Here is a 16,409-nt window from a genome sequence, read left to right as displayed (position 1 = left end):
GTTCATTTATGTTTGTTAAGTAGGTACTTGCACGGGCTTAAAATTGTATACCTTAAAATTTTGTTTTAGATAAAATATTTATAGCTAGACTAAATTAATTTACTTGAAAATGTGTTAGTCATAATTTATCGTGTATAAATACTTATTAATATCGTCCAACCCCACAAACCATCCTTAGCTGTCACCTTTGTCGCCGGATCTGGCAACCCCATCCGCTTTATAATAAATTTTCCCACGGCACCGAGCGGTATTCGCATTTAGTAACGTGCCGTTCACCGACCAAGATCGCCCGCTTTGCCCGCTCCGCTCGAAGAGGAAAAACAAACCGCTCCATCTCCATCCATCGAATTGGCATACATTTAGTGCCTGTCGAGCAAAATGTCGGGCGATGTGCAGCCGCGAAAGCGAAAGGATAAGCGCCGGAAACGCTGTAAGATTTCGACTTCCCAGTTTCCACTTTCCATTTCCAAGAGATTAACCGTTACTTAGTGTAAAATTGGTTCTTTCGCCGCCGCCGCCATCGCGTAGCAAGCAGTTCATTTCTTTTATTAGCATAATAATATTGTCGAGTGCCTTTAAAAATAACTTGCCCTATTATATAAAATTATACATCTCGCCTGTTTTCTGTCGCTATGCGTGTGCCGATCTAGCAGGAAAATATATGCATGACGTGTGTGCGGGGGACCAAGAAGAAGTGGATATTTCAGAAGGGCATTGAATCGGGGTGCAAAAATCGAAAATAGAGAGAGAGTGGTTTTCTTTGATTTATCTTTACGATAATATATATCTTTACCCGCGGCACACACAGATGTTTCCTGTCCCTGGGGATATCCTCTTATCTGTCGCTCTCTTTAAAAATTCTCTCTGGGAGATAATTCTCCTGAGAATTCTCTTTTCCAATGGAGAACTCACCTCGCGGGAAGTGAAGTCACCTCGGCGGCAAATTAAATTCAATGCAACAGAGAGATCACGAAGATCTAGATATGATGCTTCCGTGAAAATAAAATGCTGGGGCCATTACACCCACCGCATTGAAAAAGTAGCCACGGTTCTTATATGTAAAGTCATTTATTTTTCACTTGGCCATCTGCCCAAGAGCATGACTGGCAAAGAAGCCTCTTTGTTTATTGTTGCGCATATTTAGGCATAAACAAATCATCCTCTCGTCCTCTTATCAGTGTGCAAAGCCGGTGTATGTCTCATCGTAATTAACATTTTTTGTCTAGATGATCGCAAGTCCGAGGGCGATGTGACTGTTCTCCGTCAGTCCAGCTTTCAAGGTAGTAGAAAACATCCCCTGTATCTCGATCTTATCTCCAGCCTGCCCCTACCAAACCCCTGAATGCATAATGCCAAACCAATTTAATATCTCACACAGTTAATAAATCCATGCCGCCTGAAGGTGCATTCAATTAAAGTGTTTGTAATCTCACATGTGTTTATTGTTAACTCACTATCATGCAAACGTTGCGATCTCAGATGACGACGAATCTTCGCACGGCGTTCACATTACGAAGATGGGAAACGAAGATCTCCACTTGCACGTCCACCACGAACACGGAACCGGGGGTCACTGGTGTGCCAAGATCATATTCTTCGCTCTAATGGCCGTGCTGCTGGGATTGGTGGGTCTGATCATCATGGAGAACCGTGGACTGGAGGATCGTAAGTTATGGAATTATTAGAATGTTATTTTTATTATATTATGTTAAAAACTATTTTCTTTAGTGGACACTCCATTGTCGGAGTCCCGTTTCTCCAAAGTCTTTGATGGTTGGGTGGATGAACATCGAGATGACCACGATGCCCACGGTGCGCATGAACCCTCGGGAGAAGCCTTGGATGATCACGACGATCACGATGAGCACGATGATCATGATGATCATGATGATCATGATGAAGAAGGTTGGTAATACAATTTTCCTGTTGTTGCATTCCCTCAACACCATACCATTTCAGAAGAAGAACCCTTATCGGAAGAACTAGAAGATGAAATTGAAGAAGAGGAAGAGGAACCAGCTGAGGAGGAGGAACCAGAAGCAGATGAAGAAGATGAGGAGGACGAAGATGAGGACAATAATGCGGGTGAAAACATAACCGCCGAAGATGCAGAGGAAGATGAAGAGGAGGACAACGAGGAAGAAGGCACTGTGGAGGCCACTGTAGAAGCCACGACTGAAGCCACCACGGAAGCCACCGCCGAATATGAAGCTGAAGATGAAGAAGAGGAGGAAGCTGAAGCTGATGAAGACGCAGTAGAATCCGCCGAAGTCCCACCATCAGAAGCTGAAGAGGTAAATATCCTTAATTTCTGTAAAATTATAAGTATATGAAATTCAATGTTATTTCTACAGCAGGAAGAGGAGGATGAGGACGAGGAGGACCATGAGGAGCAGGAAGTCGAAGAGTCCGTTGAGCCGCCAAGATCTCAATCTGCAGCACAAAGTTCTCCCGCCCCAGATGATAACGATGATGATGACGAAGATGAGGTAAGTAGAAGTACGTCTACAGTTCTATTATGTACTAATTTAAACCTTTCTTGCAGGAACAAAACAATGACGATGCAGATGACGACTTTGAGTCGCTGGATCAGCAGTTTGAAAACGATCCCGAGGAACAGGAGCCAAAACAAGCAGTAGATAGCCAGGAAGATCAGGATCAGGACAAGGATGCTGACGAGGAGCCCGAAGAAGAGGGCTCCTCTTGGTTGGCCTCACGTAAGTAGGGTTGAAATAAACACTTTGAACGGTTAACGGATCTCGCAAGCCTAGAACCTTAAGAACTGACAGACAGAAATGCTCCACCATACGCAAAAAAAAAAAGAAAAGGAAAACACACACAAAAACCAAAAACACAGAAACCCAAATTGTACAAGAAAATGCAAAAGGTATTTGTTTGTTTTCTGATACTAAAACCTGACTCATTTACAGTTGCCGTTAAATTTGGCGTTGGCGTTGCACTTGCCTTAGTTTCACGCCTTGTATTGATAAGGAAAAGTCCAAATACAAGTGAGTCTTCAATGCTGATCTGCCCCCCAAATCTCCGCTCTTTGTATTCCGCTCTATGCTCTTGATCTCTATATCGATATCTATATCCGCCAAGCACGCCAGATGTTATGCTAACGAAAAAACCCTACTCTCGGGAGGAATCTATTGAGTAATCATTACTAAGCGCCGCTTTCCATTCTAACCCACCAAGCAATTGGTAGAATCAAAAACTGATCTCAATGTCTCGTGATCGATACTCGATGTATTAACAGAACTAAAACAAACTCTTGGGCAATATCGCTCATTAATTTTTGCACTTTCTTCAATTAGCTTATTTTGATTATGATTTTGTATTATTTCTTGAATCTGATTGTAGTCACAGCTTTGTTTAAATTATTCCACCAATGTATGTATGTACGGAAATTGTTGTATGGCTTTGTTCTTGCTCGATTAATAATCCCTTAACTCGAATAACGTTCGAATCTTCCGTGGTGAAATGCGCAGCTGAGGATGAGCCCACACCAGAGGCCATAATGAGGCGGAGATTGACGATTGCCACGGCCGAGGATCACATACCGGACGATGTGGAGGAGCTGCCCCTGCTGGACGATGGTTGGAGATGTGAATTATTATCTTAAACTTCGGCCAGCCGAAGTTGCGTTCAGATCATTTGATTGCCAAGTGATCTGGAGGCGAGATAAGATATGTGATAAGTCTGGCCAAGTCCAGGGTTCTAATTTAAGTCATATCCCACTGTCCATAAAGAATACTCCGAGGAGGAAATCGAAATCGAGGAGGAGATCGAGGTGGAGATCAGCGACATCGAGGAGGACGAGGACGAGGAGGAGGAAGAGGTACGACACGATAGCGACGACAATTTGGCCTCCATGGCCAGTTATGTGCCCGAGACCTTTGAGCAACTGAGCGCCATGTATAAGGTTGCCCAGGAGCCGCCAAAGGAATCAAAACCCGAGCAGAAAGAGAAGGAAAAGGATAAGGAGAAGGAAAAGGAGAAGGTGATGGAAAAGGAACCGGACCAGCAGGCCGGTCCAAGCGATATCTATGTGGAGTACGAGAATGGTCCCTGCGAGGACTACGATAGCGATGAAGAGATCACCGACGAGGAGGACGAGATCTCCGACGTGGACGACGCCGATCTGATGAGCCGGCTGGAGGCCAAGTACGGCCGCCTGACCGTCCAGAAAAACGACAGTTATCCTGATTCCGACGACTCCGACTGGGAACGTAATTACTAAACGCACAAATCACCAAGTCTGTCGATGACCACCCGACTTCATACTCCCCATCCGACATACTTTCAAACGATCACTTAAGTTATCGCAAACACTGTACTTTAAGACACACGACAAACCGATCGCTTTACATAACAGATCGTAAGTGTTAGCTGTAGAACAAACAAACTAACAACTCACATAAGGTGGAGCACTTTAGGCCTTAACCGTTCAAAATTTCACACCATTGTTTATTGTCAATGCCCCTTCTAATTTGGGTTTTCATCTCCAAACAGAAATCAATCCGAATGAAGCTGCCCCTGTTGCGGCAGAAAAGGAGGATCCTTTTGAGCAGGAGTTGCGAAAGGCCAACGAGGAGATGATTAGGGAGGTAGGTCGCAATCGATGACGGTGTCTTTTTAACCAGGATTAACCCGTGGAACTTTGACATACCTTCGATATATCTCCAGCTCAACAATCACTAAAGAAAATCACAACAAAAAACACCACTCATTTCAAAGCTTTAGTTTATGTTTTGCTTGTCAAGTTCATTAGATCTTCTAACTGTTTAGCCATGTAAGAGGTACTAAGATTTAACCTTAGATATGTATTTGTAGAAACGCACTTTTCAGGGGGCTTATTGCGATGCGATGAACTCATGGCCAGTTCCGCCAACCAACACACACCCACTAGGGGGAATCTTTGGTCATGGGCTCATCCCTTAAGCCCCTGGCAACTGCGTTTCGTTTCGTGATAGAATGATTTTGTACTAATTGCATGTTTCTTGTACTTGTCTAACCCCTTTTTTTGTGTTTTGGCTGGCGAACCGCGAACTAATATCCACCCCCAAAAGAACTATGCCCAAGCCCTGCGATCCTTTAACACGCTCACCACCAACTTTGCCCACGAGCCATTGGCCCATTTGGGAAGAGCCCGAGTCCTGGAGCTTCTGTCCAAGGAGGAGAGAAGCAACCAGCGCCTGTGGGAAGCCATCGATGCCTACAAGAGATACTTGGCCTTTGGCGAGCTGGTCATCAGTGACCAGGACTTCACGTCTGCCGGCGAAAGCTGCATTGAGAATTTGAGATTTTTGGGTGAGTACAAAAATGTCCCTACTTTGTATACCCTTGCAGAGGATAAATACAGGTAAAAGGGTGTATAAAGTATGGCTTTTCGAAGTTGGCTTCTTGTCTTGTTAGAGCATGTTTTAATGGCTAGTTAATTTTCAGGCTACCACCGCCAAGCGACCACAATTCATGAGCTGCTCATCAATCGTTTGCCCAAGGATCCGCGACTGCGTAACCAACTCTCACTCACCCATCTCATGGTCAACAAGTAGGTGAGACGGCCGACCTTGATCCTCAAATGCCTTATGATAGCCTTTCAGTCTTCAGCAGGTCGAAAAGGTGGCTGAGGAGACCCTGAAAGATTGGCCCGCCAATGCTGTGGCACAACTGCATTACGGATTGGCTCTCAGGCAGCTTCGTGGGGACTACGAGAAGGCTTTGCCCTACCTGAAATATGCGGTGGAGTCCCAGGAAGAGGGCACCCAGGAGGCTTTCTTCTACTTGTCGCTGGGCGAGACTCTACAGCGCTTGTCCAGGCAGTCTGAAGCGTTGGATGTTTATAGAAAGGGTGTGGCCAAGGGGTTCTTTGCCAGCCTCTACCAGAGATCACTGTACAATGAGCCCAGGCTGAAGGCACAGCCTTTTTGGCAGCCCACAGAGACGGGCTACGAACGGCAGTTGGAGAAATTGCAGCTCAATTGGCGCGCCATTCGGGATGAGGGGCTGGCCCTGCTGGGAAGAAATGGTTTCTTCGAGGATGAAGCGGAACAGCTGCGCGACAAAGGAGTCTGGCAGCAATTCGAGCTGTATGCCCAAGGTCGCCGGGTGAAGGACAACTGCCGCAGGACCCCCATCACCTGTAGCCTGCTGCAGGAGTTCCCCGAATCCGGTGGCTGTCGTCGCGGCCAGGTCAAGTTCAGTGTGATGCAGGCCAAGACGCATGTGTGGTCGCACTGTGGACCCACCAATTGCCGCCTGAGAGCGCACCTCACGCTAGTTGCTCCAGAGCCGGAAAAAACCTCTCTACGAGTGGCAGAGCAGGAAAGGTTAGTACACAAATATAAGTGAAATAATGGGAGAGGAAGCATACTTTGGTTTATATTACAAATATAAAATGTTATATATTCGTAAATGTTTTAAAACTGTGCAACTATGTCGATTTTCCGCTTCATTTTTAGATCGTTTCTATAAAAGCTATATGATATCGTTGTCTAACAAACGGACATGGCTAGATCAACTCATTGTCCTCTACAAGTTTAGAAAAATATATCATTAACATATCTTTTTATTTTTCTCCCCCTTTTCAGAACTTGGCGTGAGGGCGAGCTGTTTATATTCGACGACAGCTTCGAGCATGAGGTGTGGCACAATGGAACTCATGCCCGCCTGGTGCTCATCTTGGACATGTGGCATCCGGATCTGACTCCCACACAGCGCCGCAGCTTAACACCCATTTGATCATAGTTCTATAAATGGTTCCGGTTTCGAAGGCTGTAATTTAGATCAATTTGTCCAAATCGAATCGTTCACTGTTAGTTAAATCGCCATGTTATATAGACATTATATACTTGTAATTATACCTCTTAGTCGTTAAGCTCAGCTTGAATGCGTGTTTAGGGTATATCGACGTCATATTATCTGTGTATCATATACGTTTAGCTTTGGTCGGCAGCTTACCCTCGCTTTTGTACTTTAAATACAGAAATAAAAACCTTTTAGGATTCGACAATTGTTGTTTTCAGTTCGGGACATGATTACAGGTATTGGCAACACATTAACCATGTAGATTGAGTATAAAAGTAAGTTGCAATTGGGCACTGTGCTGTCAAATCAAGATGCTGTTCATCGGAGTGGTACCTCTGGTTTTTTTAGCTGTCGCCTTTGGCGATTCCTTGGATGTCTGCTTGGAGGACATGGGCTGTCTGCGAGGCACTTTAATGCCAGGTTATCAGAGTGGAGAGTTCGAGGCCTTCATGGGCATTCCCTTTGCCCTGCCACCAGTTGGACCGCTACGGCTTAAGGTGGATTGTTTTTGGCAATATTTAACTCAGGAGGATTTAGACGATTAACTGTTCCTAGAATCCTGTGCCGGCGGCTGCCTGGGAGGGAGTACTCGATGCTGGAATGGCCAAGGACAGCTGCCTGCAGAGAAACTACTTTGCAAACGACAAAGATATTATGGGCGTGGAGGATTGCCTCTACCTGAATGTCTACAGACCCAAGGTAAATTTTGTATTCGTTGAAAAGTATGTAAGAGGTAGCAGCGTTCTAAGGTTAAATATTCCGGTCAAGAAAGCATGGCCGTTTGCCCTTCCGTTCAAAATTTGGACACTATCACTCTAACGTTTAAAAATCGTTAAACTCTGTCATGTCATTCTGGGATATATAAGAGGTTAATTTTTTTGGCTTTATAAGATCATTTTGTAAATATGGTTATACCACATAAAAATCGGAAGCTTGAAAAAAAGTAATAGATTTAGAACTGCAGGTTTTTAATCACTTTTCTGCAGGGGCGTTTTCTTGGAGACTTACATCACAAAAATTAAATTAAATTAAATTTTTAGAGAAATAAGCCAGAAGACTTTTAAGATATACCACTGCGAAATCGCATGCTTGAAAGAAAAGTTATGGATTTAGAATTGTGGGTTTCTGGTTGCTTTTCTGCAATGCTATTTTTCTGATATTAATTAAGGAGTTATATCGTAAAAAGAACAACTCAAAGTTTAAAAACTAAATTGAAAAGCAGATTTTAAGAGGCTTACGCCACAAGTCTGTAAAGATATACCACTTTGAAATCGGAAGCCAGAAAGAAAAGTAATGGATTTATAACTGTAGGTTTTTGGTCACTTTTCTGCAAGGATTTTTTCGGAGATTTAGAAAGGGGTTACATCATAAAAATTTCAAAAAATGGGCCCGAAATTGCAAACCAAATTTTAAATGCAGTTTTTTAGAGAACTAAGCCAGAAGACTTTTAAGATCTACCACTGCGAAATTGGATGCTTGAAAGAAAAGTTATGGATTTAGAATTGTACGCTTTTGGTGTCATTTCTGTAATGTTATTTTTCAGAAATTAAATAAGGAGTTATATCTTAAAAATAACAACCCAATACTTTCAAAAAAAAAATTAAATTAGAGATATACGACTTTGACATAAGATGCATGAAAGAAAATTTATGGATTTAAAACTGCAGGGTTTTGGTCACTTTTCTGCAAAGACGATTTTTCGGAGATGAAGGAAGGGGTTACATCATTAAATTAGCAAAAAATCGACCCGAAATTACAAACCAAGTTTTAAATGCAGATTTTTAGAGCAATAAGCCAGAAGACTTTTAAGATATACCACTGCGAAATTGCATGCTTAAAAGAAATGTTATAGATTTAAAATTGTGGGTTTTTGGTTACTTTTCTGCAATGATATTTTTCTTAGGAAAGAGATGACAATCCCATGCCTGTGTTAGTCTACATACATTCGGGAGGTTTCTTTAGTGGCTCTGCCCATCCAATGGCCAGTGGTCCAGGATACCTGATGGATACCGGCAAGGTGATCATGGTAACAGTAAGCTATCGCCTTGGTCCGTTCGGTTAGTGCAGTGGATTATTATCAGTGACCAATTTACTAAAGTTTATAAATTAAAGGATTCCTTAGCACTGGCGATGAGTACATGCCCGGTAATTTCGGACTTAAGGATCAGCGGTTGGCCCTGCAGTGGATCCAGAAACATATAGCTACATTTGGAGGAGATCCCCAGATGGTCACGATTTTTGGGCACAGTGCAGGAGGAGTATCCGCACATCTGCATATGCTAAGTCCTAATTCTAAAGGTGAATGAACCATTGATTACACAACACACATTAACATATACCATTTTCTTTTCTGTGTAGGCCTCTTTCAAAAAGCCATGTCCTTGACTGGCACTGCGTTCATTCCAGCCGTGAAGATCCTTAAGAATCCGTTGAGTCAAGCCAGAAAGTTGGCCATTGAGATGGGCATCGATCAGGCGGAGAGTCTCAGTAGCGAGGATCTGGCCCAAGCTCTTCGAGACGGGTGTCCCATGAAACTTCTCCTCAGTGTAGACAGCTTAAGAATCCTTGATGGTGTGCCTCAGCAAGACTGTGTCCCTGTTTTGGAGGACGTTGGATCGTCGGATGCCTTTTTGGTTGAAGATCCCCTAAAAGCCCATCTGGCTGGTCGGATTAACCAGGTGCCCTGGGTAATTGGCATCAATTCTCGAGCTGGCGAGGGTTCCCTGACCTTGTTGCGCTCCTTCACGGATCCTCAACGCATGGCGGACTTCAATGAGAAGTTCCTAGAACATATGGCTTTGGCGCTTAGCCTTCCCAGTGGAACTTCACCAGAAATGGTCAGGGGAATACTGGATGCATATAAATTTCAGGGAGAGAGTCTTAACAACGACACGATGAAAGCTCTGGCCGAAATCTCTGGGGATTTCAACTTTTACTATCCGATTTATAAAACAGTTTCCTCATATGCCAGCTATGCCAATCTGGCAGAGAATCCACTGTCCATGTATATCTTTGATTTTGGAGGTCTGCACTCCATAACGCTACTTTTCGGTGGTTCCACACAGGAGGATTTTGGGTTGGGAGCAGCTCACATGGACGATGGTCTGCACACCATTAGGTTGCCATTTCTCTACGAGGATTTCCCCAAGGACTCGTTAGATGCCAAAGTAGCCCAAAGGATGACTTCGCTGATAGCGGACTTTGCCAAAACGGGGTGAGTTGTTTAATCCCCATAAGTTCATTGGTAATGATATACTCGATCCCTTCAGGATATTCCATGAAGATGCTACCTGTAAAGCCACGGATTTTGAGGATGAGAAAATGTGCAACTATTTACACTTCGGAGGCACCACTGAAAAGTACGAAGAACATATTTGGAGTAGCATAAAACTTACAGCCTTTCCCATATGGAAAAACTTATTTCTATAAAGTGATACCATATATGTTATATCCCAATTCCCGACCCAATTCCAACTGGTAAGGGCTAATTTAAGAGTGAGCTAAATAAACCTCGTTAATTTGTGAAGTGGAACGGATCTTGTAATGGGATCTGTTAAAAATACCCCAGATTTCCATTGAGCTCCGACTGCGTTCCTTTTTTTGTAAAAGTCTGCGCTACCCCATCTCCCCAATTGTCATTCGAAGGTCAATTTACATATGCAGAATGTGCAAGAAACGAGATTAAGTGCGAATAAAAGGCCCGGCGACATGCGGTGAGATAAGATTGCCGTCGATCCGGGGAGTAATAAATCTCACGCGATAGGGGAACCATCTGCTTGGAGACTTTATTATTAAATTCTACGGTATTACAGTCTAAAGTTGAAGCACGACAAGTGAGAGTGAAAGCGTGACGTTTTTTATGGGAGGATAAAAACGAAAGTAAGTGATCACCAAACACCTGTGTAAACAAAGAATGTTCCAAATAGGCGCTCATTAGAATAATGTCTTTACTACCCAAATACAATGAGCTATTATTAAAATGTTTATTAATGACGGAGGTGTGATTTTATTTGCCAATAATAAGGCCATAAAAGCTATTGCTGATTAGAGGGCCTATCTGAATATATAGACTGCAAAACATAGCCATAAAATAGTATTTCGTTTTGATTTTAAAAGACAGTTAGTAAATCTGTAACTGCTGTTAAATGCGCTTCTTTTTTGAGACTTTTGGGCTTCATTAAGAGTAATATTTCGTGGCTGGACAGGATAAAAGCGAAAGTTTCAACCCGAAGCGATCGCAGTTGACCGCAAGTCGTAGACTCCAGCGGACCAGGGTAAGTGCAGCGACTTTCTAGTCATTCTGGCGCGTGTTTTAAATTGCCCCAACCAGATTCGTTCGGAAACGGAGGTCGCTGCCATGATAGATGCAGTTCCAGATCAATTGATATCCGCTCTGATCAAGCATACGCCGTGTGAACCGTTCTCCAGCCGCAGCGGCAGCTCGTCGATCGCCCTGCGCTCTGCATAATGTATAAATTTTCCACAGCGCGTTCAGTCACTCTGTGTGTTTCAAGATTGTGGGCAGAGAGGCACTACGATAGAGCAAAGTTTTCTTCACGATTAAAGTGAACGCGAGCCCTCGAAAGCCGTCAGATCGATTTGGGCCTCTGTAGCGGAAGGTTCTGCGAGAGATTTTCTCCCAATTAACCAGTAATTGCAGTGAGTGAACACTGTTTAGAAATCCATCTGCGGACCGTTTTAATGTTGACATCATCTTGGGCGAATCAAAACGAAGTGGTGGAAGCCCCAAAATTGATCATAAATAACCAATCGATATGCATAATTAATGATCCATTAGCTCTGTTTTCAGTCACTTCGTGGACCGCCGGCGATGATTCAACCACGGGCTCAGATGCTGATGCGGCTGCTGCTGCCACTGATGCTTCTTGGCCAGCTTTCCGCTGGCCCTGGACCCTTCTCCATGGCCTTGGCCACTGGACCGCCATCGCTCCAGCTCGTTGTGTGCCCGCCCAGCGTTGGCTGCCTGAAGGGCATCCATCGCCAGGGCTATCAGTCCCAGCGGTTTGAGGCCTTTATGGGCATTCCCTATGCCCTTCCGCCAGTTGGCGACCTGCGATTCAGTGTGAGTATGGTGTGGGGGTTTCCCCCGACAATAAACTCCTTTCGTAATGGAATATCTTTCTTTCAGAACCCCAAGGTTATGCCCAAGTTGCCGGGCGTCTACGATGCCAGTCAGCCCAGGATGGACTGCATCCAGAAGAACTATCTGCTGCCCACTCCTGTTGTCTATGGAGACGAGGATTGCCTCTACCTAAACGTATACAGACCAGGGGTGAGAATCATTTTTTTTTTGTTAGTGGCCTTAAATCTTAATTTAAATCATTTTTTTAATGGTTTTTTATAAGCAAAGAAATTATTTTTTCTTTGCCGTATAGGTGCTCAAATAAAAAGTATTTATTTTTGTAAAATAACTTTTAAGTTTTAATGCAGTTCTCTATTTCCTTACCTTACATATAATAATTATAATGGATTTATACCATATTATTAGAATTTTAGTAATTTTAAGAACAGCGTTGTTAAGCAACAATTTTAGATTTGAATCTGGTCATAATTCTGATTGGATTGTGAGTGATAATTTTAAGCTTAATAATATCGCTCGCAAAATAATCATAATTTATAAGCGCAATTATTTTGCTTTCAAATAATTATTACGTTCTGATAAAATTAAAGAAAAAATCTATCATTAATTTGAGCACAGTCAATAAAAGCAAAAAAAAATGTATCATTGAAGATTTGAAAAGCTAGATAATCCGTTTCAATAGCTCAGAAATGGTATAATTAAAATTATTTTGTGGCTATTATAAAGACAAGGCTTTTATGTTCAATATATAAAAATAATTATTATTTTTATGGGTGCATGAGTTTAAGATTAAAAAAACAAAAAGTTTATTTTGGCCCTAGTTTAAAAGATTTTAAACTGGTTTGACTTATGATTCTTTTATGTAGGTCAGAAAAACGCCATTACCTGTAATGGTCTACATCCATGGCGGCGGCTTCTTTGGTGGCTCTGCAGGACCAGGAGTGTCGGGACCTGAGTACTTCATGGACTCCGGAGAAGTGATCCTGGTGACCATGGCCTATCGACTGGGACCCTTTGGTGAGCTTCTGTTAACTGAGTAAATGAAAATTATTTAAATTCGTTTTCTTAGGATTCCTCTCCACCCAGGATGCTGTAATGCCGGGAAACTTTGGCCTAAAGGATCAGAACTTGGCCCTGCGTTGGGTGCAGCGCAACATTCGCTCCTTTGGCGGCGATCCCCAGAAGGTGACCATTTTCGGACAAAGTGCCGGAGGTGTGGCCACCCACCTGCACCTGCTGAGTCCCAGATCTCGGGGTCTCTTCCATCGGGTGATCAGCATGAGTGGCACGGCCAATGTGCCATTTGCCATTGCGGAACAGCCTCTGGAGCAGACTCGTCTCCTGGCGCAGTTTGCCCAGGTGCCGGATGCCAGGAACTTGAGCACTGCCAAGTTAACCAAAGCCCTGCGCAGGGTGGAGGCCACCAAACTTCTGGATGCCGGAGATGGCCTTAAGTTCTGGGACGTGGATCACATGACCAACTTTCGACCCGTGGTTGAAAGGGGAATGGGAAAAGAGGCCTTTCTCAGCGATCATCCCAAGGATATCCTGGCTCGAGGAGCACGACCTCCTATTCCCCTGCTTTTGGGAACTGTTCCAGGTGAAGGTGCCGTGCGGGTGGTGAACATCCTGGGCAACGAGACGCTTCGCCAGAGCTTCAACTCCCGATTCGATGAGCTTCTTCAAGAGCTGATGGAGTTCCCGCCCAATTTCAGCCAGGATCGGCTCAACCGGAGCATGGAACTCCTGGTGGAAGAGTACTTTCAGGGCCAGCACGAAGTCAACGAGGAAACTGTTCAGGGATTTATTGATGTAAGTAGAAACCGTTTGTATAACTCTATGGTAAACTAAACGATACAATTATCTATTATCCAATCTATCTTAGCACATTGTATGTTATAACAATATATTTATTCAAAAATGAAAAGTCGAGGTGGCTTTCTCAGTCAATGGGCTCTCATAATAGCTGATAGCTGATGGTTTCCTTTTAAGTTGGAATACTTTTCTTAAACATTTTTCATTGCAATAAGTATTTTGTTCGATCTTCTATTGAATTTCTGATTTATTTAAAATTCAATTTATTATTATTTTGTAATAGCTGACTGTTTTATTTTTTATAAGATACTTTTCTTAAATATTTATTATAAGTTATTATTTAATTCTGTTTTATTTTTTCGATTAACTTATGAATTTCTGATTTATTCAATAAATAAAAAGTCAAGGTGGCTTTCTCAATCAATAGGCTTTTTATTTTGTCGTAATAATAGTTTTTAATAAGAAACTTTTTTGAAACATTTGTTATACATTTAATAAGTATTTAATTTATTTTCCTTTTTTTTGCCAGCTAATTTCCGATAGGGGTTTCAAGCAGCCCCTTTATAATACCATTCGCAAGGATATCTGCCATTCATCGAATCCTGTTTACCTGTACAGCTTTAACTACCGAGGACCCCTGAGTTACGCCTCTGCTTACACATCCGCCAATGTCAGTGGCAAATACGGAGTGGTTCACTGTGATGATCTCCTCTATTTATTCCGTAGTCCTCTTATTTTCCCCGACTTTGTGCGGAACTCCACGGAGGCAAAGGTTATCCACTCCTTTGTGGATTATTTCGTGCACTTCGCCAAGTTTGGGTGAGTATAAAAAACGAACGAATCGGTAAGAGGGTAATTTAAGAACCGAATCATTGTTTTTCGTAGAAAACCGAGGAATGTCGAGTCACTGACCCCCTGTTCCATTGAGGTGCTGCAGTCACGTCCCAACGGAATTTGTGATTACCAGGAATTCTCCAATGCGCCAGCTCCATCAAAAGGTTTCGAGGCTAACGTGGCCAGCGAATTCCAAACGGACAGGGTTAAACTCTGGTCCCTCATACTAGATGACCAGTCAATTGAGTCTTAAACTTGGTTTACTGATCGAAAAATATATTTTTGGACCTGAAAACACGTAGAATATAAATTAAAGCCACAGATAATGTTTTAAGAAAATAAACTTAAAGTTGACCAACTCTAAGACGCAGAAGTTAATATTTGTTGACTTCAGTTAATACTTAAAGTAGCTTAAATTGTACTAAAACGTAGTTCGTTTAGGTCTGAGGCTTACATAAGAATATGAAAAGAAAATACCTTGGTTGTTTGTCTCGCTTTCCTATTTTTTGAACTGTGCCAAACCTGATAAGCCATGAAGTAAATTTGCAACACGTGCAATCTATGGCGGCATTCTAACAATGTTTGAGGGGAAGTGGCGGAAAAAGTTTGCAATGAAAGCAGGTTTTGCCGGCAAATTAAGTATACGACGCGTGGCGGCAATGAGAAATCCGATCGAAGTTTTCCCCCATCTAGATATGTAACAATTGTAAATCAATTGATTATTTATTGTTGTTCCGAGCTATCTGGGCATTTTGTAACTATTGAGTAATATATTAGCTAATGACTGAGTCATTTACATACTGCATTTCCTGTGACTTAGCAGTGCGAAATGTGACAATTGGAACATGCTGAAAGTTATGATTCAAAAGGGCAGTGAACTTTAATACCTCGCCAATTGCGTTAGCACATGCAAGTGTTCCGAGTGCCTGGATATATGTCAACCTCGAGCGCAATTAAAATCAATAAAGCGCACCGGAATCACTCATGCTTTTGACGGTTCCTGCAGGACATTCGCCAGTTGAATTTGTTGCTGTCAAGTGGAAAGTTCGACTATGGAACTGCGTCGGAAAATCGCTTGGCGCATTCTGCCCCTTTTTTTGGTGGGCTTTCTATTCACAGTGGGCGAGGCTTATATGAAAAGTGTGCGGGTAGACGAGATTCCTTTTGCCGGAAGAAAGCAAGTCCTGGCAAGTCGTCGGCCCAGCGGCATTCACCTAATCTCGAGTCTGGAGCATCAGCGCACATTTCTGCACCTTTTTCACGTGCCCTGTGAGTTGAGTATTGTATCACAAAGTCACAAATAAAAATAAAATCAAATATACAATTATTTTTGAAAACTAAACAACTTAACCGAACATGTAAAATCTATAAGTTAATTCCTTGCCAATAAGCTTTTTGAAAAGTCAACTGAAATTGTATTTGAATTTTGTGTTTAGTTGTCGTTTTTACTTGAATGTCAAAAAGTATTACATTTTAACATAACACAATTTGCCTAAAAGTAGGCCAAAATAAGTTAATTCGATTTAAGGTAGCGATTAGTATTGTTTGCAGACGTTAATCCAATATTTATAAAACAAAAATTCAATATTTTAAATTTAAAAATATAAAATTTTTAATATTATTTTAGACATTATTTGCTTTTATGCCGCCAATGGAAAGTGGCCGTATGTGCCGGGATTCATGAAATACCGTGTAGACGATGCTGCCCGAAACTTTTTCCACAACAACGACAGTTTCATCAAGCAGTTTTGCACCAAGTGGATTCAGGTCAAGGAGTGCTTTCGCCCCTTGTTCGGTGGGTAGCAAATCAGTCAAGGAATAGGTCAGCTTTTAATTAAATCCCCGTATT

The 16,409-nt window shown here is 42.5% G+C and overlaps 3 protein-coding genes across 13 annotated transcripts in view; all 3 read left to right on the top strand.

The window, feature by feature from the left end:
• Nucleotides 1-16,409, top strand: part of LOC128256516 (uncharacterized) — a 54,058-nt gene that overhangs the window by 36,800 nt on the left and 849 nt on the right. The window contains exons 2-3 of one of the 2 annotated variants that reach the window (XM_052986928.1): nucleotides 15,484-15,829; nucleotides 16,188-16,355. In XM_052986928.1, the coding sequence (XP_052842888.1) occupies nucleotides 15,613-15,829; nucleotides 16,188-16,355 (385 nt within the window). In that variant the 5' untranslated portion in view covers nucleotides 15,484-15,612. Of the gene's footprint in view, nucleotides 1-15,449; nucleotides 15,830-16,187; nucleotides 16,356-16,409 lie in introns of those variants that run through there. The other variant, XM_052986927.1, reaches the window with a different exon arrangement.
• On the top strand, nucleotides 236-7,015 carry LOC128256497 (aspartyl/asparaginyl beta-hydroxylase). Of its 10 annotated transcripts, XM_052986901.1 has the most exons (14): nucleotides 237-430; nucleotides 1,480-1,665; nucleotides 1,729-1,905; nucleotides 1,960-2,294; nucleotides 2,355-2,489; nucleotides 2,546-2,717; nucleotides 2,931-3,008; nucleotides 3,492-3,599; nucleotides 3,753-4,232; nucleotides 4,516-4,610; nucleotides 5,073-5,313; nucleotides 5,449-5,554; nucleotides 5,607-6,332; nucleotides 6,594-7,015. In XM_052986901.1, exons 1-14 carry the CDS (start codon nucleotides 379-381, stop codon nucleotides 6,742-6,744), a joined length of 3,042 nt encoding a protein of 1,013 aa, XP_052842861.1. In that variant the 5' UTR covers nucleotides 237-378; the 3' UTR covers nucleotides 6,745-7,015. The 10 variants fall into 10 exon arrangements, 6 of the variants coding, with proteins under 6 accessions (XP_052842861.1, XP_052842855.1, XP_052842859.1 ...); XR_008267786.1 differs by lacking the exons at nucleotides 5,449-5,554; nucleotides 5,607-6,332; nucleotides 6,594-7,015 and adding exons at nucleotides 1,227-1,280; nucleotides 3,364-3,393 and having other exon boundaries at nucleotides 236-430; nucleotides 3,753-4,381; nucleotides 4,690-5,116; XR_008267787.1 differs by lacking the exons at nucleotides 5,449-5,554; nucleotides 5,607-6,332; nucleotides 6,594-7,015 and adding an exon at nucleotides 1,227-1,280 and having other exon boundaries at nucleotides 3,753-4,381; nucleotides 4,690-5,116.
• LOC128256488 (uncharacterized) lies at nucleotides 7,107-14,909 on the top strand. Its single transcript, XM_052986879.1, has 13 exons — nucleotides 7,107-7,307; nucleotides 7,366-7,509; nucleotides 8,714-8,867; nucleotides 8,923-9,108; nucleotides 9,169-10,024; nucleotides 10,080-10,230; nucleotides 11,016-11,084; nucleotides 11,609-11,893; nucleotides 11,960-12,103; nucleotides 12,778-12,928; nucleotides 12,981-13,723; nucleotides 14,256-14,545; nucleotides 14,612-14,909. Exons 1-13 carry the CDS (start codon nucleotides 7,122-7,124, stop codon nucleotides 14,811-14,813), a joined length of 3,561 nt encoding a protein of 1,186 aa, XP_052842839.1. The 5' UTR covers nucleotides 7,107-7,121; the 3' UTR covers nucleotides 14,814-14,909.

Source organism: Drosophila gunungcola, assembly GCF_025200985.1.
Source record: "Drosophila gunungcola strain Sukarami chromosome 2R unlocalized genomic scaffold, Dgunungcola_SK_2 000020F, whole genome shotgun sequence".
NCBI classification, from domain to species: Eukaryota; Metazoa; Arthropoda; class Insecta; order Diptera; family Drosophilidae; genus Drosophila; species Drosophila gunungcola.
Note: the sequence above shows the minus strand (reverse complement) of the source record. Positions and strands in the feature narration are given on the sequence as shown.